Here is a 21,706-nt window from a genome sequence, read left to right on the forward strand (position 1 = left end):
AAAAAAAAAAAAAAAAAAAAAGTTAATGAGTCTGTCAGACCGCCATGCGACCATCCCAGGCAGGGCGAGCCTACCCGAGAACGATCATCTACAGCCACAGGACCACCAGGGTCCATTAACCGTTATTCACGCTCTAGTCGCGAGGCAGCTAATCATCCACCAGACTTCGGTTCTTGTCTCCTTAGAACTCAAGGACACAGTTGTACAACCTATAGAACAGATCCTGTTCAAGTAAGGTCGTGCCCTTTCGCTCTCATCTTCCCGTTTAAATAACGTTATTCTTATTCGCCAATTTCCGATGTGGGAAAGCTGACATGACTCACTTAGTGACTTGGCTAAAAAGGCCGCTACAAATAGCCCATCAAATCAAATGCGATGGTACCGGCAACACTAGTTTTATTATTTTTTTATTTTTTTATTTTTTTTTTGGCGATTTTACTATATTATTTAATTTTAATTTTAGATAATTACTTGATAATTATTTTTTTTTTTATTAAATTAGATTATTAAAATAATTTTAATTCATTAAAATTTAATTTATTTTTCATTCCCATATCTATCAAAAGGGTAAATGAGACATTTAATTAAGCCAAAAACATACTCCACTTCCGACGTGAAAATTAATAATTTTTTCTAAATTGTTCTTCAACCATACGACCCGATTTTATGTTCGAATAATAACAATAAAGTCGACCTGAAAGAATACGTATATATTCCAAAAGTAAAGAATTTCAAAATATTTCTGAAATCATATGCTTCAATGGTAAGATGTATCACTCGTTCGTTTATATCATTGATATCTAATAAGGATTAAAGAGAATATTAATAAGAACTAATTCAAATATTTTTACCAACAAAAATAAGTAACTTGGAAAATGTTAATCAAGCATGAGTTTGTATGAACTTTTACACTCCATTTTATTAACTAATCTCTCTCTCAAATGGCACTACGTTATGTAAAGAGAGGACTATACATATAAAATATATACTTCATACTCCGTTACACAACTCGTATTCTCTTGATGCTCTCTCGAACTTAAAACTATCAAAATACGATAAGATAGAGATATTAATGTTTCACTCCCAAAAGTTGTATTTTTGAACGATGGCATGGACAATGGCATCATCTAGTCCAATACCCTCGAGTCCAAAAGAAGCGTCGTGGCGCGAACGTTCCTATGTACCTTGGTGAAGTGAGACCATCGATGGAGCGATATTGAGAATACATGAAAGCTTCTCGATCCTCACGTGGCTCATTAGTTCTGAAATACCCATATCCACCATTGAACGTACCATATCGAACCAACTTTCCCACCCATGACTTCTTTTTGTGCGAGCTTAAGTTTCGTGTATTCATCTTCTCACTCAAATACTCTCTAACGGCGTGTACTCCTTGTTCAAACACAAACGGGGGCGGAGACGACAAGGGGTTTCCATCGACGCAAAGTTTGTGAAGTCTCTTGAGACAACCAATAGAGTCAGGAAGAGAAGTGATTTTATTGTAGCTAATGTCGAGTTCAGCTAGAGATAATAAAAGACCAATAGAATAAGGCAAAGTTTGGAGATGGTGGAAGTTTTGGCTGACATTCAAGACTTCTAGCTTGATAAGATTCTCGAGGTCATCAGGGAGGGCGGTGAGGGAGTTTAGGCGAGCATCGAGAACACGAAGGTTTTTAAGGTGAGAGATGGAATGAGGAAGATAAACTAGCTTGTTGGAATTCACCGAGAGCTTCCTTAGGTTGGATAATTCAAACCCTATCGTGTCGGGAAGTTTTATCAACTTGTTGAAATTCACATTAAGTTCTTCCAAACATCTGCAAAAAAAAATATATATATATCTAAACCAATCGTTCGTTCATATATCTGTTTATATATGTTCTTTATCGATCCTTAATCTTATAAGGAGACAACAAATATTATAAAATTAATAAAAATATCTAACGAAGTGGATAATAAAAAATAATTATTAATTTATGCAAACCCTAGAACAAAATTATTTAAAAAAGTTGCCTTTTATGTTAATATTAATTGCATACAAATTAAAATATTTTAATTATATTTGGACCATAATAATTTATGAACATTTTATAATGTATTCAATAGGGGAATGATGAGAAGCATATAGCATATGCTCCCCACCATATACTAAATTTATTTATTTATTTATTATTATTATTTTCAAATGTCAAAATCTAATCATGATGTATGCCATTATCTTTTATGTTTGTTCCTTTGCTTTTGATATAATCTTACACCAACTTGACCTAATTTTTAAAGACTTAGTTTAAAAATTACATTATATTTGCTCGTTTCGGGTCAACCCCTTATTTCAAATCATCTATTATTTGAAATAGAGCTCTAAAACAAATGAGAAAATGATAAGATGTCAACTCGAGTATAGCTCAATTGATTAAAGATATTATAATCTTTGACTAAAAAGTCACATGTCTGAGTTTTCACCCTATTATTGAACTCAAAAGAAACAAAGAACGAGGAGCGAAAAAAACGAACCTGCAATCCTCAAGAGTTTTGGGAAGAATAGTGATGAGATTGCCGGAGACGTTTAAAGTCTTGAGTTTAGTCAAACAACCAATGGAGTGAGGGAGAGATTTAAGTTGGTTTGAGTGAACGTCTAATACAACAACGTTTAACAGTCTTGCTGTTAGAGACTCCGGGATGCTCTACAAAAAAGAAAAAAACAACAACGTTTAACAGTCTTGCTGTTAGAGACTCCGGGATGCTCTACAAAAAAGAAAAAAAAAATCAAATATTTTTTTTTTTCAGGTCTTTTCCATTTTCTCTGGTTAGATAATCATCCTATTTATTCAAAATTTTCTACAAATATATGAGTCATTTGATAATTATAGTTCATTAAAATAATCTCAAAACAAAACATAAGAACAAAACATTGTTTATACGATGAAACCAAACATATTCAAGTTGTCATGTTTTTAGCATTTTTTAAGGAAAAACAAGAAAGATTCAAACTTTGTTATAGAGATCACCTGAAGATTATTATTAGAGAGATCTAACTTGCAAATGGTAGCCAAATTGAGATTAGGATTTGGCAAAGAACTCAATGAAATGCCACTCAAATCCACAATCTCAAGCCTCTCTTCCTCCTCCACCACCACCCTCCTATTTCTCTCCGCCGCCACGACCGCCCCGCCCCTCGTCCCGATCACCGTCCTCCTCCCACCCATCGTCACCTCCACCTCCTCCGGCAGGTGCGGCTGCTGTAACTGCTGCTCAAACAACAACATGTTCATAGCTTCCCCACAAGAATTCAACAATTTTCTTAGCTATTTTCCTAGAAACCAAACAACAAAAGAGAGAGAAAGTGAAGAAGAATAGAAAACTTTTGTATGTTCGTTTGTAGTTATAATGGTGTGTTTGGATGGTGAGAAAATTAATGGATTTTACACATAAAATAACAAAACTTGTGACCTACCACGTGTGAAAACATATTATTATAAATTTTTTTTTGTGGTTTTTTGGATCAAAATCATAAGTACAATGGCCGTATACATAGGGAAATTTGCTTTCTATTCATTCAATTTGATAAAGTCAACCCTTTCCATTATTTATTTTTGTTAAACTAAATTTGGCTTCAAGGTAATGGTTTATCTTTAGGTAGAAGCAAACAAATCGGCATGTTTGTTTAAGTCGTGGAGTTATAAGTATTAGGAATGAACCTGTGATCGTTCAAAGATCTTGATAACACGAACGGAGGAACGTTCAAAGATCTTGATAACACGAACGGAGGAACGTTCAAAGATCTTGATAACACGAACGGAGGAACGTTCATCCTTTACTATGAAGGCTAGTCTTAAGATTTCAACGTTTCATCATTTGATAAGAAGGCAACAACAAACGGGATCGATCCAGGAAGTATAACCCTAAACATAGATTTTGTAGAATCATCCATGATCTCATACTTAAGTCAATATTCTTACGAGTTCATGTTTCGGTATATTCTTTGTTAGGTTACTATCATCATTGCATGTCATTGCTATTGAACTTTTTGTGTTGATCGTGAGATATCGTACTCGTTTCTAATATCTGATAGGTATAGGGTTTTCAATCTCTTTGATATTGCTACTCCCACTAAAGAGCTTTGAGTAGAGACCTCATCTCTTGTGGTGGAACTTCTCTATCAACCACTCGCATGATTTGACTGCCCATTGCACTAATGTTATCAGTTTCAACTTTGATGACTTAGATAGTGGCTTTGATCTCTCCACTAACACCACACATGTGTAGCATCTCTTCGTAGTTGAACTTCGGTTCCTACATGTTCGGTGAGAGTTCCATCTTAATTGAGGAGGAGAACGAAACATCTTTTATAAGGGTGTGGAACCTTCCTCTAGACACGTGTTACATGCTCGTCAAGAGTCCCACCTTAGTTGAGGAGGAGAACGAAACATCATTTATAAGGGTGTGGAACCTTCCTCTAGAAGAAAACAATATCGGCTAGCGATGGCTTGGGCCGTTACATGTTCGTTTATGAAGTATAGTTTTTGTGGTTTAGTTGGCCAATCAAAATCGAACATTGTCAAGAACGAGTCTTGGTTTAATGTCACACAAACTTCCCTAACCCTCACCCAAAGATGTTGGGTTCATAATACAAGTGTGGTAATGTAAATGTACTTAAAAATGAAAGCTATAAAATATTGCGTAGATCCAGTTGGCGAAAGAAGATTAGTTAAGAACAAGATCCATTTTGTATCATATCTAAGGGATTCCTGGGTTCGGGCTGAAGAAGCAATGTCACTCGACCATTATCAAATCGACTGCAATCTTTTTCTATCCGTGAGGATTCCAATCCCAACAGAGCGCCTTATACTTCTAATAGGTCATGAACTAGATCAGAATCATTCTCAACAAATCCATAAGAAGTGATCCCATTTTTTTCATCGGGTTCAGATAGAGGCCAAAAGTCTTGAACGACCGATCCGGTAAAACAACTCAAAAGATAAAAAAGTATCATTAATGCAAAAATATAGGTCTCACATGAAGTAATTGCCAAAAATATAGGTCTCACATGAAGTAATTGCATGTGATTGTGACCTTGTTTTTAAATTAAAAAGTTGGGTCGATAAAGTTGGTAATTAAGCTATAGACTTATAGATTATGTAGACTAGTCCACGATGTTGGCTCATGTTTCGACGGCCTTACGATGGAAGCTCCGTCACCATTAGGTACGTCTTATGAAAGATAATAAATGATAATGTTAAATGATGCTCATGATTTTCACATATGGGCAATGGTGATGCTATGTATGATTTACTTCATGTTAAGGGTTGCAGACTTAGTACCAAATGTATTGGTCGATAGATCATGCCACCTCGAGGGTGTGGAATAAGACGTAATGGAGGACGACCCCCTATTAAGAGACGCAGGTAGTAAGGAGCCCGACTCACGAAGGAGCGGTGAGTTGGATAGGCGCAGCGACCCCACCCTCAGCTGCACCACCTCCAGCAATGCCTCCAGTTGGACTCGATCAGGCCACAGGCACAAGTGGCCAACAGCTCGACGACAACTCGAGAGATGAGATACATGCGAGATTTCAAGGGTCATAACCCCCGCGTCTTTAATGGGGCCTCTGAAGATCTGATAGTGGCAGAATTATGGCTATCGTCAATGGAGACAATTTTCTATTACATGACCTGTCCTGATGACTTGAAAGTGTCATTAGCATCGTTCATGCTACGGGACGATGCAGAAATATGGTGGCAATCAACTCGGGAGGTCTTGAGCCCTGATGGAGGTGAGATCTCATGGCCACAATTCAGGGAGGCCTTTTGGGAAGAGTATTACCCAGAAGAAGCACGACTTCAGAAGGAACAAGAGTTCACTCAATATGGGAAAGATTTTATGAGGTTGATGAGAGGTCCGCCACGGCTTTGGAAGGAGACAGTGTTGAGGAACTTTGGAGGCCAATAGTCCTAACACCCGTAGTAGGCCAAAAGCGACATTATGACCAAGTTGCACTGGATCATCAGCCACTAATACACCCACAACAACAGGTGGGCAGATACCACAAAAGACCACAGCGTGGCCAACAACTAGGTCGACAAAGAGGCAGAGGAGACTACAAACCATTGTGTTGTGAGTGTGGCAAAAGACATTGGGGACAATGCTTGGCATGGTCTGGAGCGTGTTTCAGCTGTGGCCAACAGGGTCACATCTCTAGAAACTGCTTGTTTTAACTAGCTAACAAGCTCGGGCAGGTAATGCAGGAAGGTCTACCTAGACTCGCTTCTAGGTAAAAGCATGTGCCTCCACTAGTAGCAATGCTTAGAACGTTGACATAGTGGACATAGTGGTGACGGGTACTTTTGGGTAAATTAGATTCACTGACAAAGAGTGCAAAAAAAAAAATTACCACTTTGGGTAGGTGTATATAAAAATGCATTAAAATTCACAAACATTGAAGCAAGTATAACTATGTTGTCATTAGAACCATATAGGTGAATAAGAAAATTAATAACAAATAAAGCTAGATGAGGAGAATTTGTAGGTTGTTTACTCCTGCAATCATTTCAGAGACTTGTGTTAAGAAGGGTGGAATCCAATTAGGGTATTTATTTTTGTTCTCTTCCACCCTTTTCATTTTCTACCTCCCTTTTTCTCTTTCCCTTTCTTAATAGCCAAAAACAACATTCACACAATAGCCAAGGGCAGCGGACTTGTGATTGTGCAGCATCACTTTCCAACAACAAGTGAGCTAAAGCCAATTCGTTCTTACGTCACCTATGGCCAAGTGACGAACCTCTGATCTCGGTTTAAGAAGGTTTTATAAAACAGGGGCAGAGAGAGATTTTCGAAAGAGGTGTTATATATGCAAACAAGAGGGTAACAACAATGGCTCACGGTATATAACTATTGGTATGCCAAAAACAATACATGTATATGGCTCACCGTATATGACTTTTTTTAGTCGAAAATTTTCACTATTTTTGACCTTTGTTTCTTTACAGTTCAGCATAATGATCTAGCAATTCTACACAATAGGATTTGAATTTGAATTAGAACCATTAATGCGTGTATTATTTGTTAGTATTCTAACTAGAGAAATTAGAACCGTTAATGCATGTATTGTTTGTTAGAATTCTAACGTGATAGGGTGAAGGATGGTCCTAATCTTAGAAAGCTATATTTATTTGGTTGTACATGAAATAACCATCCTAAGTTGTAGTCTTGACCAACCAATTGATTCAATATTTGATCAATAACCCAATTCCTATTTACAATATGCATTCTAGCTCTTTTGATTCCTAGTTCATCCACTAACTTCTCCAAATGTCCAAATATGTTGCACAACTTGAATAATAATGCATTATTCCGCATCATCCAGATATTTCATAGCTTCAAAAACACATCAAACACAAAAGACTCTTTCACAATACACTTCAAATTAAGACAATAAAAGATAGAAATGAATCAAATTTAAGACGCTTATATAAAGTTTTAGTATTGTTCCGTGTGTTTTCACATTAACATAATCTTCAAACCAAAAGCAACCCCAAATCACAAAGTTATGAACATGACACTGAAACAAACTGTAACTTATAGAATACAAACATAGTTTATATTTAACAGCGACACAATCTCTTACCACCATTCTCGTATTGGGTTAGCCACGAGTTAGTCAAGTATACGACTTATCCGAATCCGACTTCTATACGATCCTTCGGAAAGATTTCCCTTTAGAAGCACACAACCAATCTCCACACTGATCCATCGCGTCATGGCGAGTGTTGCTCGAGTCCTATAAAAACTGTTGTCCTACAAACTCAAAAGAAAAAAAAAATGTTGCTGTAGGTCCAGTGAAATGATTGGTGGAAGTAGAGCAATTACGATCTCCCAGCTCGTCGTTTACGGAACATTCTGATAATAAGCACATGGAAGGGAGTTTCAGGAACAGGTATGAATTTCCCAAGGAGAGCTAGGGGCCAACTGAAAAAGAATAAGAAATTGTTTAGCAGAAACCAAAATGAAGCAATATAATGAGTACAGTATATGATCCTCTAAACCCTTTGAGGATTTTCAACCTTAGATGCAAAGGTGTTATTTGAGCTTATAAAAAATGCTTCGTTCTTCTCTCCAACCGATGTGGGATCTCACAATCCACCCCCCTTCAGGGCCAGCATCGTCACTAGCACTCATTCCCTTCTCTAATCGATGTGGGACCCCCCAATCCACCCCCCTTCAGAGCCCAGCATTCTTGCTGACACACCGCCTCGTGTCCACCCTCTTTAGGACTCAGCCTCCTCGCTAGAACATCTCTCGGTGTCTGACTTTGATATCATTTGTAACGGCCCAAGTCCACCGCTAGTAGATATTGTCCTCTTTGGACTTTTCTTTTCGGGGTTTTCCTCAAGGCTTTTAAAACACGTCTGCTAAGAGAGGTTTCCACACCCTTATGAAGAATGCTTCGTTCTCCTCCCTAACCGATGTGGAATCTCACAATTATGGTCGCGTCAAGTGTGTTATTAAGCCACCAAAAACATAAAACTTAAGATAAGCATACCTGATAACACCAATGATTATGGAAATAATCCAATACTTCCAATTAAGTCTAACTGTGGATGTGAATTTCCCCAGAAACTCGATTATTATAACCTAAGACAAAAAAGAAATATATAAAATTTTAACGTGAAGAACATGCTAATCTCAAAATATAATAGCAAAGTTGAATAACGGTTCTCACCTGGAGCACAAGAGTAATTCCAATGATCCCAATAAAGAGGTAATTTTTATTGACTCCTTTGAATATATTCTTCTCATCTGGCTTTCGAGCATTAAATTCATTAAAAACCTGCAGTAAACAAGGTTACGATTACTTTGAAGATATACTTCTCATCTGGCTTTCGAGCACTAGAAGTCAATAAGCTTATTGAACAAAGAACACTAAACAAGGTTAAGATTTAAATATGAAACAAGCCTCAAACTATCTAGGTTGATCACGAAATGAAAACAGAAAAAAGGGAGACACAAGCGACAAGCATAAACACGCATTACTTCGTTGGGAACCAATGAAAAAAAAGTGAGTATATAAAATTCTGCCAAATTATTACTCGAATAAAGGGCTTACTTGACAAAGCACAAATGCATTGAAAATCAACGTATTCTTCACTTTGATAGCTTCTACATGAGAGTGGTTCAAATGAAGCAAACTTCGACCGCGAAAGTTGAGGACAAGCAACACAGTAACTTGATAAAATGCCTGAAGATACACGATAAAGGAATCTCTTCAAATGCAAGAACCATAAGAAATGGAAATCTTGAAAAGCATAGAAATCAAGCCACAAGAAATTACCTGTATCAGCAGGTTTCTCCACATGATATTTGTTATAAGAGGTTCACTGAAACATACAACAGATTATTAAACTGTTATATTGCATAGAATTGAACTATGCTTATAAAATAAAGAGAAAACAAAGCGCGCTAGGTACCACCATGAAAAGAGATACACATACAGAATTCAAGATATTACCGCTGTGGAGTAAAATGGAAATGGAAAAGCTACGCCAAAATATATGTGAATTTGATAGAACGGGAAAATATGGGAACATTATGCCTATCCAGCCCAAAAGTTATGAGTTCAATTAGTAAGATTAGACTAGAATTCTCAAACCTCGGTTCAGGATTCCCTTTCTATTTGAATTAGCATATGTTGGACTTTCATTAGCAAAATAACTGTGGTTTCTCATAAACAAAATAAAATAAAATTTTGACATATATAACCTCATCAATTATCTTAAGTTAGACCTCTCATTTCTGCAAATATCAATAGAAATTTACAGAGGGAGTGTACCTTCTACCAACAGGCGTCCTGTCCATGAGGTGATCGGTTGGTGGTTCAGTAGCCAATGCTAATGCTCCGAGAGTGTCCATAATAAGATTAACCCACAAAAGCTGTCGAAGTGTAGACGATGTCAAACAACACGTCATTTATGAGTATTCTCAATGGCACTCAACAGATAGAGAGTGCACAAACCTGCACAGCATTTAGTGGGACATCACCGGAGGATATTGCCGCCACGACATTGATAATGAGTGCCGCAACATTGACAGTGAGCTGAAACTGGATGAATTTCTGAATATTTGCATATACTGATCGGCCCCACCTCACAACCTGCATCCAGCCGACAATGAATGAAAAGGCTTCTTCATACGAGACCACACACAGAGAGAGATAGAACAATACTGATGCTATTTTCTCTCTTTTTCCCCTTTTTAAAGAATATAAATAATTGCACGTCTGTCATCTCATTCTCATGCATTACCAATTGCTAAGCTCAAGCACAATGCTTTAGAAATAAAACTTTCATATCTACGTTACTTATTTTTCATCATTAAATATAAGGAGCGAGCCATTTGTTCAGCTGAATTTCATTGTGCACAAACTTTCAAGATGGGCAAATACAATGGACACAGCAAAAAAAGTTCCAGAACGATTTCATAGAGATATTTATAGAATAATACTGATGATATTTTATCTCGTTTTCCCCCCTTTTCTTAAAAATATAAATGATTGCACACAAGCTTTCATATTTTCTGGATAGTTGTTATAATAAGGATCAAAACAAGTGGGTTACAATATTTTAGGTAACTGATGTACGTCTAAAAATGAGAATTTGGAAGTAAAACTTTTTGCAAATTGACTCAAGGCCTTAATAACAAATTGTTAAAGCAAGCAGAAAAAAGATCACCAAACTTATAGATTATGTATGAAGAAATTCAACTAGTGCCAGTTAGATCCCAGCCCCTCAAATTTAAGAATTTTAGTTTAGTCCATAGGCATAATATATAAATGAAATTCACAATATCAAAAGATACCAAAAATATGGATACAGAAGTCGCAAGTTAGTGGGGAGATATCCTTGGACCATGCATCAAAGGCGACATTAGTTATACTGATGAGGCACGTCAGTGCTAGAACTTCTCTGACGAATCAAAAAAATAAAATTGAAGTAAAAGCTCTAAAACCAAGACTGACCTTCACAACTGAAGCAAAGTTGTCATCTAAAATAATAATATCTGAGCTTTCTTTAGCAACTTCTGTCCCCTGGATACCCATTGCAAGGCCAATATCTGCCTACACTCCAAAAGAGTAGCATTTAGAACAACGAACAAAATGAAAAATAGCAAGCCAGAAACTACAATTATCAGGCATAAAATTCCAAGATCAAATTGTCTAATCTCTCAACACCAAGCAGTTTGTAATAAAGTATTCACACTCTGCAGCAAAGGACCAGTCGAACAAAAACACTACTATTATTATTAAAGATGCTCGACTCTGATTTTACATCTGATTGGAAAATAGTGGCTATAGTCTATGTAGATAGTAGCAGAACCTCATGTAATGCAGGAGCATCATTTGTACCATCTCCAGTAACAGCAACTACATGTCCTCTCTTTCTCAAGGCTTGCACAAGGAGAAGCTTATCATTGGGAGAGGACCGACCCATCACCTTCAAACAACCAGAAAAGTTAAAATCATCAGTTGTAACTCTTTACGCAACCAAGAAAATTCTTAAAATTGAGGGGTGTTCAATAAGATCAAAACAACGTACTGATATTTTCTCAGCAATTTCTTCTCTTTGGGCATCAGTCAGGGCACGGAATGCTTTTCCTTCAATAAGATTTGGTTCAGTAGCATCTGAATCTGAACCAAGTATTCCACATTCCAGTGCAATAGCTCTAGCAGTTTGGACATTATCACCAGTGACCATTCGTACCTACGCATGGAAAAGAATTTGGTGAGTACAATAGTCCACATCCAACTAAAACAAGACCCTTGTGCCGCCTGTAATATAGTATGCCCCCTAGCTAATGAATAAACGAATATATGTAAAGAATACAAGAGACACAGGTAAAAGATAAAAACAAAACATGGATAATCCCATTTAGAGAGAATGGGTCTTAAAAGAAAGCAAGTAATAGAGATTTAAAGCAGGAAGTAAATTCAGGACTTCAACAACTGAAAGTATGATGATCGTCTTAAAAACATCATACTGAAATCTAATTACAATTAGATTTCTTAATTTTAAGCTTGTTTGTAAGTAATAGTTTTATTGGTTGAATTAGCTTTTGTTTCAAGTACAGCTGTTGCAATTTCGTCCATGCAATAGTGGAATATTTGCATGCTATTCTAATGAAGTTCCAGCAGATATTATCTAAAAAGGCTAGTGAATTTATATTCAAGACCATAGTTAGAATTCTGAGGTGTTATAGTGAATTCTCTAGTTTTCTCTGCTATGTTTGAGTTTGCCTTTAATTTTTCAGATTTCTCTGTCACAAAATTCCGCCAATGTTCCCAAAACTCAAGCACAAACATATTTCACAGAAGTTGCTAGAAAGAAGCAAAACCAACCAAAATGCATAAGGTGTAACAACAGAGTAAAAATTACATCTCACAAAAGCATGCATGCGCATGTATGCAAAAAGCACTAAATAAATATGCTGACTGATAGACAATGTTTTGAGCGCAGAGACAGTAGTAATTCACAACACCGTATAGAAAACAAAATCTTAACCAGAAAAGAGTACCTTAACACCAGCTTTTTGACAAAGTCGTACAGCATCTCTTACTCCTGGCCGACAGGGGTCCTAGAATCCAGAGGGCATAAGATAATAAAAATATGCACAAGAAATAAAACATACGCCCAATTTCTTGATTGAAAAGAGACTACTAAGCATGGCACGCTTGAAGCAGTAAAAGTACATCGAACACAATTACAAATTTAGGGGGAAAAAAGGCAAATGAAGTATTTCATTGGATGCAAAAATATAACCAGGATTTCCAAAATTATTCAGTAGAATGAGTAACATTATCAAATTAAAATTAGAGAAGATTGATTTTCTTTTTTCTTTTTTTTTTTTAAAAAACAATAGCATGAGGCAAAGAACTTTTCACATGGCTTCAATCTGTAGAAACTTTTATCTTCTAATTAAAAGTGCAGTGCACTATAAGTGAACTAAGAAAGACCCACCTTCAAACCAACTATAGCCAACAAAACAAGGTCGTCTTCTGGTAGAGCCCACTTACTCAATTGTTCTTCACCGTCAGGAACATTCTCAGGTTCACAAGATCTATATGCAAGTGCAACACAACGTAAACTACGCGAAGCCATATCCTCAATAGCTCTCTTGAAATATGTCATCTGCAAAAAGTAACAAATATTACAGCGCAAGTTCCAAATAAAAACCTGAAAATTGGTATAAATGAGTATCAAAATCATTTCAACAATGTAGCAGACCACAAATTATTGAATATACGCCAAGAGATAGCTAACACCTCCTGCTATTGTACATAAAACTTTTTTTTTTTTTATTTTTAAAAAAAGGAATTAATTTTACATAAACAGTCTTAAAATCATACTTTCGTGTTATTGTTTCACTAAACCATTCATTCCTAAATGCACGAAGGTGTCAAACCTTATCTTCATCTAGTAGGACAGAATGATCATGCTCATCCATGTACTGCGTGCACGATGCTAAGACAATCTCAGCAGCACCTTTCCAATGTATATAAACTTGATTATCCTGTAAAAACCATAGAGTACATTCGCGTATCATTAGTGCAAATATCTAATATTTCATATAGAACCAAACGGCAATAGCATTATGCAACAAATGAAACATCAGTCAGCAGACATGCAATATGGGTCAAACCATAGAATATTTACGTACCGTTGATAATTTTTCTTTTTAGACAAAAAGAAAATTACTCGACACAGAATAATGACAAGTGGTACAAGTAACACAACATAATACTTCAAACCCACAAACTATATTCCTATAAGAAGATCAAAAATAATTATTTGTTCTTTGATCAATAATTGGGAGTATAGTATAACCTTTCCCACCCTCTTTTTTCCATACAAATTTACTAACGAGTAACACTTTATTGCATAAAAGAAAAAAGAGTAAACAATTGATATAAGGGGTCACATTAACCAAAAAACAAGGATTTGGACGAAATAAAAGGTCTCTCACTTCTTCTCACCAACCATTAATTTTCTTAGTCAGCACACAGAAAACGTGAACACTCAAAACAAGACATACGCCTCACTAAATTCTTAATAGGAACAAGGAAAAAAAAACCCCAAATTAATCACGTTCTTTTGGTATGACTGGGGATATAAGATATTTCTTCTTCAATTATCCTTTTTTTTTTTTTTTTTCATTTTTGGTAGGAAACAACCACCTCATTGAAATCAAGATTATATATATAATAAAAATAATAAAAAAGAACAAAAAGGGAAAGGAAAATGGAATAAAAATGTAGGGCGGCAGGGGGAAATCATTTTCGACCCAGTTGTACGAGAAGCTTAAAGAAGACAACAAATGAAGCACCGGAGAAAGTAACAACAGAAGTGTTTTGATATGCAAACTCAATCCCAAAAGTCAATAGACTTCCGGAAAGAGACTTCTAAGAAATGCTATCCAGATTTTTACAGTCTCAACATTATCGAGTTACGTCAATGGTTTATAGAGCCAAATAAGGGAAATACGTTCTTGTTTCGGTAAAGGAGCATTTTGAGTTGAGGATCCAACTACACGCTACAGACATCTCTTAATCTTTTATTCAGAGAAAAATTCTGTAGTAAACAGAAAAAATAATGAAATCACCGACATAGTGAATATGAAATGCACAGTATAGCTGATTACCCGTTGACCTGCAACACCACCACGTTTTTTGTCTGAGCTGAAGGGGAAAACGTGAAGAATTGCACATTCCTTTCTTATTGCTTCAAAGTTCATTCCCAGCTGTAGACATAGTATTATTATGAATATTGTATACTTCACATAAATTCTGTGTGAAAAAAGAAAGAAAAAAGAAGAACCCATATGGAAAAGCACCTTGATACCCCAGTTAAGAATAGCCTTTTCTGTAGGCGAACCTGTAACCTCTGCCTCTCCACCACTCTGAAATTACAAAAACAGACAAACACTAGCGTTTCAACAGGCTGCTAGACAATTACACTGGATTGTAAATTTGAATTTATTTATAACAATAGTAACACAAAAATCTCCAGGCTTTGGAAATTTCAATAGATTCATTGGGAAATATCGGATTAATTCATGAGTTAGAAATAACCACTGATTCTTTTTGGCATACCTCAGGCACATATACACTGCCGTTTGAGTTCAGAGCAATGCCTTCAACAAGTAAGGAGTATAATATGGAAGATGACTCTGACTTCTTCTCTGGTGGATCAGTCTTCTTCCCACCAACATAAGCCTCAACAATGGTCATCTACAAAATTGACCAACAAGGTTAATAGACCTGAAAGGCCAATCAGAGTAATCAAAGAAAAAGAAAGATCGGTTCCCATCCTAGAAGATACACAAGTACTTCTCTATTTCATCATTATCCACATTCCAATGAGTTACAAAGGAGATAGGGTGTTAAAATTTCTGTCAATTTACATCACATAAAAGAGAATTTTGAAAAAAAATTCGAGATAACGCACAAAGTTGTCAATAAAATAAAATGTAAGCTTAGAGATCAAACAAAAAAAAATGAGTAACTTACCTGATTTAACAAACAAAAATTTAACATCAAACAAAAGAGACTTTTGAAGATCAAACTCGAGAGAATGCACAAAGTTGTCACTATGTTAAAAACGTAAGCTAAAAAATCAAACAAATACTTAACATCAAACAAAAGAAGATTTTGAACCTGATACAATGGAAAAAGTTGTTAAAAGAATAAAATGTAAGTTAAAATAAATAAATAAATAAAAATTGTGAAACTTGCCTGATTTATAGTTAAGGTTCCAGTCTTATCACTACAAATAGTTGTAGCAGACCCCATCGTCTCACATGCTGATAGCCTCCGCACCTTACATTTAAGTCACATTGAAGTGTGTAAACATATGATTAATAAATCCACAATATCCTTTTATAACAAAATTCGCTGAAGTATGACCATGGAATAAACCACCGTACATACCAGTGCCTTGTCTGCCATCATCTTTCTCATTGAGTAAGCAAGGCTGCCACAGTCAAAAGGCCATTGTGTAATAAGGCAAAAGTTGAAACATATAAAGCTCAATACAATTATAAAGAAGCTTTCATTTATAATGCATCGAAGTAGTTTTACGAACAACTTAGAAATAAAAAATCTAGCAGAATCGGCAAAGCAAGGAGACCATGAGGAAACAAAATCAACCAATATACCATAGGATGAGAAGCATTGAACACTCGAGATTGGAGATTGATGGCAATATAGTAAATAAATGTGTACATAAAAAACATGTCTTCCATAAACAAACATACGCAAAATATTGATCACAAATAAAAGTACACTTACGTTAATGTTACAGCTAGTGGAAGCCCTTCAGGCACAGCAACCACAACGATGGTCACCTACATGACAAACATTGAAAGAAAAATGTATTACAAATAAATACACATCCAAGCACACATACACATCATTCCTCCATCATATAAATCTTCCACACATGCTTTTTAAATTTAAAGTTGTGTAATCATCATCATCAATCAGTCAATCCTCCAAACATTTCAAATTTTCAGACATACCGCAATAGTGACAATTTTGATGGCCCCATCAACGGCACGACCAACTTTTGTCTGCCCTGCAATAAACTGACGGCTTCCATCTGGATTTTTGGTGTGACCAGTGAAATATCTGCTCATTTTTTAAAATAAAAAATAAGTCAATAAGAACAAAATTCATTAGTAAGCCAAAGCTCTTATTTACCTTGCGAGGAGCACAATCAAGACAGCGAAAGCTATTGAGAGTCCAACAATACCAATTAAAGTTGCCACACCATTTAAACGCACCTATTAAAATTCATTAGCTGTAAAATAGAACAAAAGAACATATACTAACCAAAAACAGTAAGGGGATCAAACCTGCAAAGGAGTTTCCTCGCCATTGTCTTCAGAAATACTTGCCATAAGCAAACCCCATTCAGTATTAACTCCAACACTTGTAACCTAAAATAATGATGTAGAGAAGTTTTATGCAATGGGCTTTAAGAATTTACTGCAGTTTACAGTGATTTTCTACCACTTCTCATGTTAACTATTTTAGCTATGCTACAGTTAGTTAATTGCTACAACTTAAGTAGTTGCAAAGTTACCGTTGAAACTCCTTCCAATCTCAAACTATGAACAAAGAATCTGTTTTGTTACATACAAACATAGAAAAAAAAAAAAAAAAAACAGATCTCCATCAACACTATCTGCACCAAGATTAGTATCAAAGCCTAGACAAACTTAAGGTAATGTGACGCACATGCACTGAGCATTCGCATAAAACTAGCCCCACAAAAGAAAAAAAAATGAAAAAATAAAAGCCTGTGCAACCAGCCTATTAAAAGTCTTTCTTGTACCTAAGAATCACGGGAACTCGCATGTGACACAAGTCAATTGAAAGAAACACGTCAGTTTTTTTTATTTTTTTTTATTTTTTTATTTTTATAATGTGTGCATAAATATTCAACATTGTAAAAACAAGTTTGACATCTAAAATTTAAACATCAAAAGAGAACAAAATACATTTTATAGGTGGGAAACATCAAATGATATCAAATTACTAAGGTTTATAAAACAAACTTGAAATAGAATCAAGTGCCATTCAAATCACCAAGGTTTATGGAATCTTGTCCCTGAACCTGTCACCAATGTATCAGGAAATTTTCATCCTAAACTCTTCCCTGAACTTATTTCAGTCCTTGAACTTAAAAACACAATCATTTTGTTCCGCTCCTTAATTTTGCTGATGACAGTTATTAATAATGTGACTTTAAGTTTATGTGTTAACATGTTAGTGTAGGCATATATGGGTGTCAAAAAGGCTGCCTGAGGCTAGATTAGGTTACATACTACAAAATTTTTGAAGTACTGAGAGTACAATAAATATTTTAAAATTTCAAGGACCCAAAATAGTATAAAGATCTCAATAGGGATGAAAAAAGGGAGAAAAAAAAGTGTCGTTTCTACTCAAATTACACAAACTCACTCGTACTTTATCATATAATCTTAGAACATGTTATAGTAAGGACAAAGAAATAAATATTTCCAAGCTTAGACAAAGGCTAATCAAAACAATCATTTAAGATCAAACCCACATCATCAATAATAAATTAATGTATTTTTTAAAGGTAATCTAATATTGTGCTTGAATCGTAAACATGATCCAAATTGATAATTCTCGAGTGATGTTAATATCAAAGGACTGAAAGACTTAAATTGAATAGAAAAAAATACATGAACAGAAACCTAAAAATAATATTGGACAAACTGCACTTGTAAAGGACTGGAAGGAAGGAAAAAAAATAATCCAAAAATAAATCAAAGAAACATTTACCAGCATAGTGCCATGACCATCAGCCACTTTGCATCCAGACATCAGGAAAGGGTCCTTAGCATGCTGCTTTTGAACCTGCAAAAGAAGCAACCTTTCTTCAGATAAATAAGAAAAGAGAACTTGAGAACACTTCATTTAATCTAATAAGCCAAAGATATAAAAGACTAACGATCTTGCTCTCTCCAGTCATGCTTGATTCATCAATTGCAAGTGAGTGTCCAGAAATTAAGATGCCGTCAGCAGGGACCTAAGGAAGATCTATCAGCATAACAGTTTAATGTAGAAATACAAATAGAAATGAATAGAGCTGCAGACCTGATCACCAATATTGAGTGGTATAACATCTCCAACCACAATGTCATAAATTGAGACCTCAATTCGACGACCACCTCGAACAACCTATTATTGCAGTACTAATTATTAAGTTCATCAAAATAAAAAACCAACAGTAGTGGTATTTGTAGTACAGTTGAATATCATAAAAACAGCAGGAATGACTATTTTAAGCAAGAAATGAGACCGCATCAATATTAAGAGAAGAATAAACAAAATCATGTGAGAGAAAGTCCACAAAATGATTTTGTTTTATAAAACACAGAAACACTTGACGAAGAAACAAATTGGCTATAAGAGGGGCTGCCTAAAGGGAAAAGATACCAAGGGTCCCCCCTCCCAAAAAGAGGCTACAAAATACCTTCAAATCTAGGTTGATATTGAAAGTGGTGTAATTACAAAAAGACTTGTGTTGGCTACTCCAACTGGATGCCTCTAACTGTAGAATGTTACAAAAGTAATCAAAAGAATTGAACTTCTCTTTAAAGACTATTGTTTCTTTCCTTCTAAATCAACCACACTATAGCCTTAGCCACATTTGTCCACAACACCACAGCCTTCCCGAAAAGCTGCCAACCATTCAAACATCCCCACTATCTTCCAGAAACAAAGGCCTACACCACTGCAAACCAAACTTTCTAAAAAAAGTCCCATACTTTGCTACTGACTACAGTGAATGCACTATTGGCTAAAGGGATTTGATGGTTTTTACACGAGGAAAAATGCTCTTTAGAGACAACTAATTGTGGCTAAATATTACTCCTCAAATGCTGAATGTTTATGGTTGTCTCATATTTTGAGGGGTTTTTCAAAGTCACCTTGGACGCACATTAGCTTCACTAATGCTGTCATATTACTCGTATTCAGAAAAGGGTTGGAAATGGGCTACATAAAGTTCTTTGATATGATTTACGGCTAAATGGCGAGAAATTACCTACTGTCCTCCCACAAATATATAGGTAGCATCAGGTTAGATAGCTTATCACAAATAGTGCTTCCTTATGGAATCCAACACATTGTGCGCTTAGGATCTAGGCCTTCAAAGGAACCTCAATGACGATGAAATTATGGAATGGACTCATCTATCTCATCTTTTATCCTTGGTTACTTCAAGGAATTCATATGATTCTTGGATTTGGTCTCTAGATACTTCGAAGTTCTTTACTATTAGCTCATTGATGGCAGATTTAATTAAATCTAATAGCCCAACTTAAAACAACCTTTATTGGAAAAATACTTATCCAAAGAAGTATAGGTCTTTTTGTGGGAACTCAGTATAAAAAGCACAAGAGGACTCAAATGCTGATTAACCACGAACAAATAAAGGAAACTCCAGAACTTCTTTGTGAGAACAATAAAGCTGGTAGATAGTGAACGTTCAAATATTTTTGAACCAAACCCTAACTGGATGCAAGTCGAGCTTTATGGCCCAACACTCGTAGATATCAAAAATAATAATAACCAAACCCTAGACTGAGCCAAGAGAAAATATAGTGTGATTTCACTAAATTGAGTTGACCAACTAAACCAAGCTTACCGCCTATCACCCAAACTCCCCAATCCCACTGATATTCTTTTCCGCATGTGTGGTGTATCTCAGTTTCTTTTTTAAGTTTCCCATCCCTTCAGCTAGGCAACCCTAGTGTCTACCTTCCCCTGCTCCCCCTTTAATTAATTTTCCACGGTTACCCTCCATAGTTGACCCACCCCCAATTCTCTCTTTTCTCGTCCTCCATTAAATTACATTTGCCCTCAGCCCACCAAACTGACCCACCTCACCCAAATACACCTTAAGTTAGTTAGCAAACCGTTGAACCAAACCAACTGAAGCATCAATTTCTCGGTCAGCTCAGCTCTCTAACATTAGCAAAGTGATTTGAAAAGATAGTCAAAGATCTTTATGTGGGTTTATTGGAAAGTATAAACAGTCATAAAAAAGAAAAAATAAACCCTGGTTCCAAATCGGTTCTCGCTTTGAGGAGGCTGAAGTCCTCTGGCCTAACATCATACGAAGCTTTCAAACACTTGAATATAGAGTAGCACTCTTCAATAGAAAATAAAAGGAAAGATATCTCATTTATTTATCCAACCTCATATATTCATAGCTGCCACCTGACAAGGACTAAGTAAATTGCTTTGTAATTATTCTTCAAATACTGTATCTGCTAATTGGAGGGGATTTTCTTTAAGCCAATTTAGTTTGTGGAGACACTGGTTTACTGTATATATTTCACTACATTAATGAAATATTGACGTTTTCAAAAAGAATAATAATAACATAAAAAAATGCTATTTTTTCTCTTAAAAATAGTTAAAATTTTGTATTTAAAACTGCGAAATAAATAGGTCTTAGAAGTACTAAAAATACATCAATATAAGATGTCCCAAACTATTCAAGCAATGACACCCAATATAAATCAGATAAAAGGAACCTAAATAAACTTTGGATCAAATAAAACTAAACCCACAAGCAAGAAACCTAGCAGCTGGAGTTACTAGACAGAATCCAACATTGACAAAAATAGTTATGAGAACATTTTCTAGCCAAGAAGGAACTATTATAATTCAACCTTCTAGATATTGGCCCCCAAATAGAAAATTTATTTACAATCAGATCTCAAAGAAAAACTAACCACCGCATGCATGTGGTCAATTGACTACAACGATTACTTCTAAGTTTTAGAAAATAGAACATACCTCCACTTGTATGTTCCTCTTTTCCTTATTCAAATTCTGAAATTGAAGAGATTGTCGGTAGTCACTTATAGCTGGGAAAAAAAGGAAAAATAGAAAAAAAATTAAAATAACTGTCAGTGATAAAATTTTGAAATAGTTGTAAATGAAATGAGGGAATGAGATATTAAATGACTATATTTTTTTTCTTCTTTTTTGGTAAGAAACCGAGCTCTTATTAAAAAAAAAATTAAAGAATATACAATTTCAACAAAAAAAAAAAAAAAAAAAAAAAAAAAAAAAAAAAAAAAAAAAAAAAAAAAAAAAAAAAAAAAAAAAAAA

The 21,706-nt window shown here is 35.4% G+C and overlaps 2 protein-coding genes and 1 non-coding gene across 9 annotated transcripts in view; all 3 read right to left on the minus strand.

Annotated features, from left to right (window-relative positions):
* Window positions 1-28: 28 nt before the first annotated feature.
* LOC111444488 lies at window positions 29-241 on the minus strand. The gene has a single exon (XR_002710712.1). It is a non-coding gene; the product is annotated as a Plant small nucleolar RNA U3 (small nucleolar RNA).
* Window positions 242-876: 635 nt separating this feature from the next.
* On the minus strand, window positions 877-3,402 carry LOC111443894 (plant intracellular Ras-group-related LRR protein 6-like). Its single transcript, XM_023081740.1, has 3 exons — window positions 3,006-3,402; window positions 2,512-2,681; window positions 877-1,814 (listed from the first exon to the last, which is right to left on the minus strand). The coding sequence occupies exons 1-3, from the start codon at window positions 3,267-3,269 to the stop codon at window positions 1,124-1,126; spliced, it is 1,125 nt and encodes a 374-aa protein (XP_022937508.1). The 5' UTR covers window positions 3,270-3,402; the 3' UTR covers window positions 877-1,123.
* Window positions 3,403-7,436: 4,034 nt separating this feature from the next.
* LOC111444095 (calcium-transporting ATPase 10, plasma membrane-type-like) overlaps window positions 7,437-21,706 on the minus strand; it is a 27,848-nt gene continuing 13,578 nt past the window's right edge. For all 7 annotated transcript variants that reach the window (XM_023082046.1, XM_023082051.1, XM_023082044.1 and 4 more), the window contains exons 10-35: window positions 21,389-21,459; window positions 18,674-18,757; window positions 18,528-18,605; window positions 18,359-18,433; window positions 16,900-16,983; window positions 16,745-16,827; window positions 16,564-16,672; window positions 16,334-16,389; window positions 15,974-16,016; window positions 15,779-15,862; window positions 15,137-15,274; window positions 14,878-14,943; window positions 14,686-14,784; window positions 13,450-13,557; window positions 13,005-13,175; window positions 12,562-12,621; window positions 11,586-11,750; window positions 11,367-11,483; window positions 11,009-11,107; window positions 10,007-10,144; window positions 9,824-9,924; window positions 9,326-9,371; window positions 9,101-9,232; window positions 8,717-8,824; window positions 8,537-8,628; window positions 7,437-7,962 (exon numbers count right to left, since the gene is read on the minus strand). In XM_023082046.1, coding sequence (XP_022937814.1) covers window positions 7,860-7,962; window positions 8,537-8,628; window positions 8,717-8,824; window positions 9,101-9,232; window positions 9,326-9,371; window positions 9,824-9,924; window positions 10,007-10,144; window positions 11,009-11,107; window positions 11,367-11,483; window positions 11,586-11,750; window positions 12,562-12,621; window positions 13,005-13,175; window positions 13,450-13,557; window positions 14,686-14,784; window positions 14,878-14,943; window positions 15,137-15,274; window positions 15,779-15,862; window positions 15,974-16,016; window positions 16,334-16,389; window positions 16,564-16,672; window positions 16,745-16,827; window positions 16,900-16,983; window positions 18,359-18,433; window positions 18,528-18,605; window positions 18,674-18,757; window positions 21,389-21,459 — 2,510 coding nt within the window. In that variant the 3' untranslated portion in view covers window positions 7,437-7,859. The remainder of the gene's footprint in view (window positions 7,963-8,536; window positions 8,629-8,716; window positions 8,825-9,100; window positions 9,233-9,325; window positions 9,372-9,823; window positions 9,925-10,006; window positions 10,145-11,008; window positions 11,108-11,366; window positions 11,484-11,585; window positions 11,751-12,561; window positions 12,622-13,004; window positions 13,176-13,449; window positions 13,558-14,685; window positions 14,785-14,877; window positions 14,944-15,136; window positions 15,275-15,778; window positions 15,863-15,973; window positions 16,017-16,333; window positions 16,390-16,563; window positions 16,673-16,744; window positions 16,828-16,899; window positions 16,984-18,358; window positions 18,434-18,527; window positions 18,606-18,673; window positions 18,758-21,388; window positions 21,460-21,706) is intronic.

This window comes from Cucurbita moschata, unplaced genomic scaffold, assembly GCF_002738365.1.
Source record: "Cucurbita moschata cultivar Rifu unplaced genomic scaffold, Cmos_1.0 Cmo_Scf00006, whole genome shotgun sequence".
Taxonomy (NCBI): domain Eukaryota; kingdom Viridiplantae; phylum Streptophyta; class Magnoliopsida; order Cucurbitales; family Cucurbitaceae; genus Cucurbita; species Cucurbita moschata.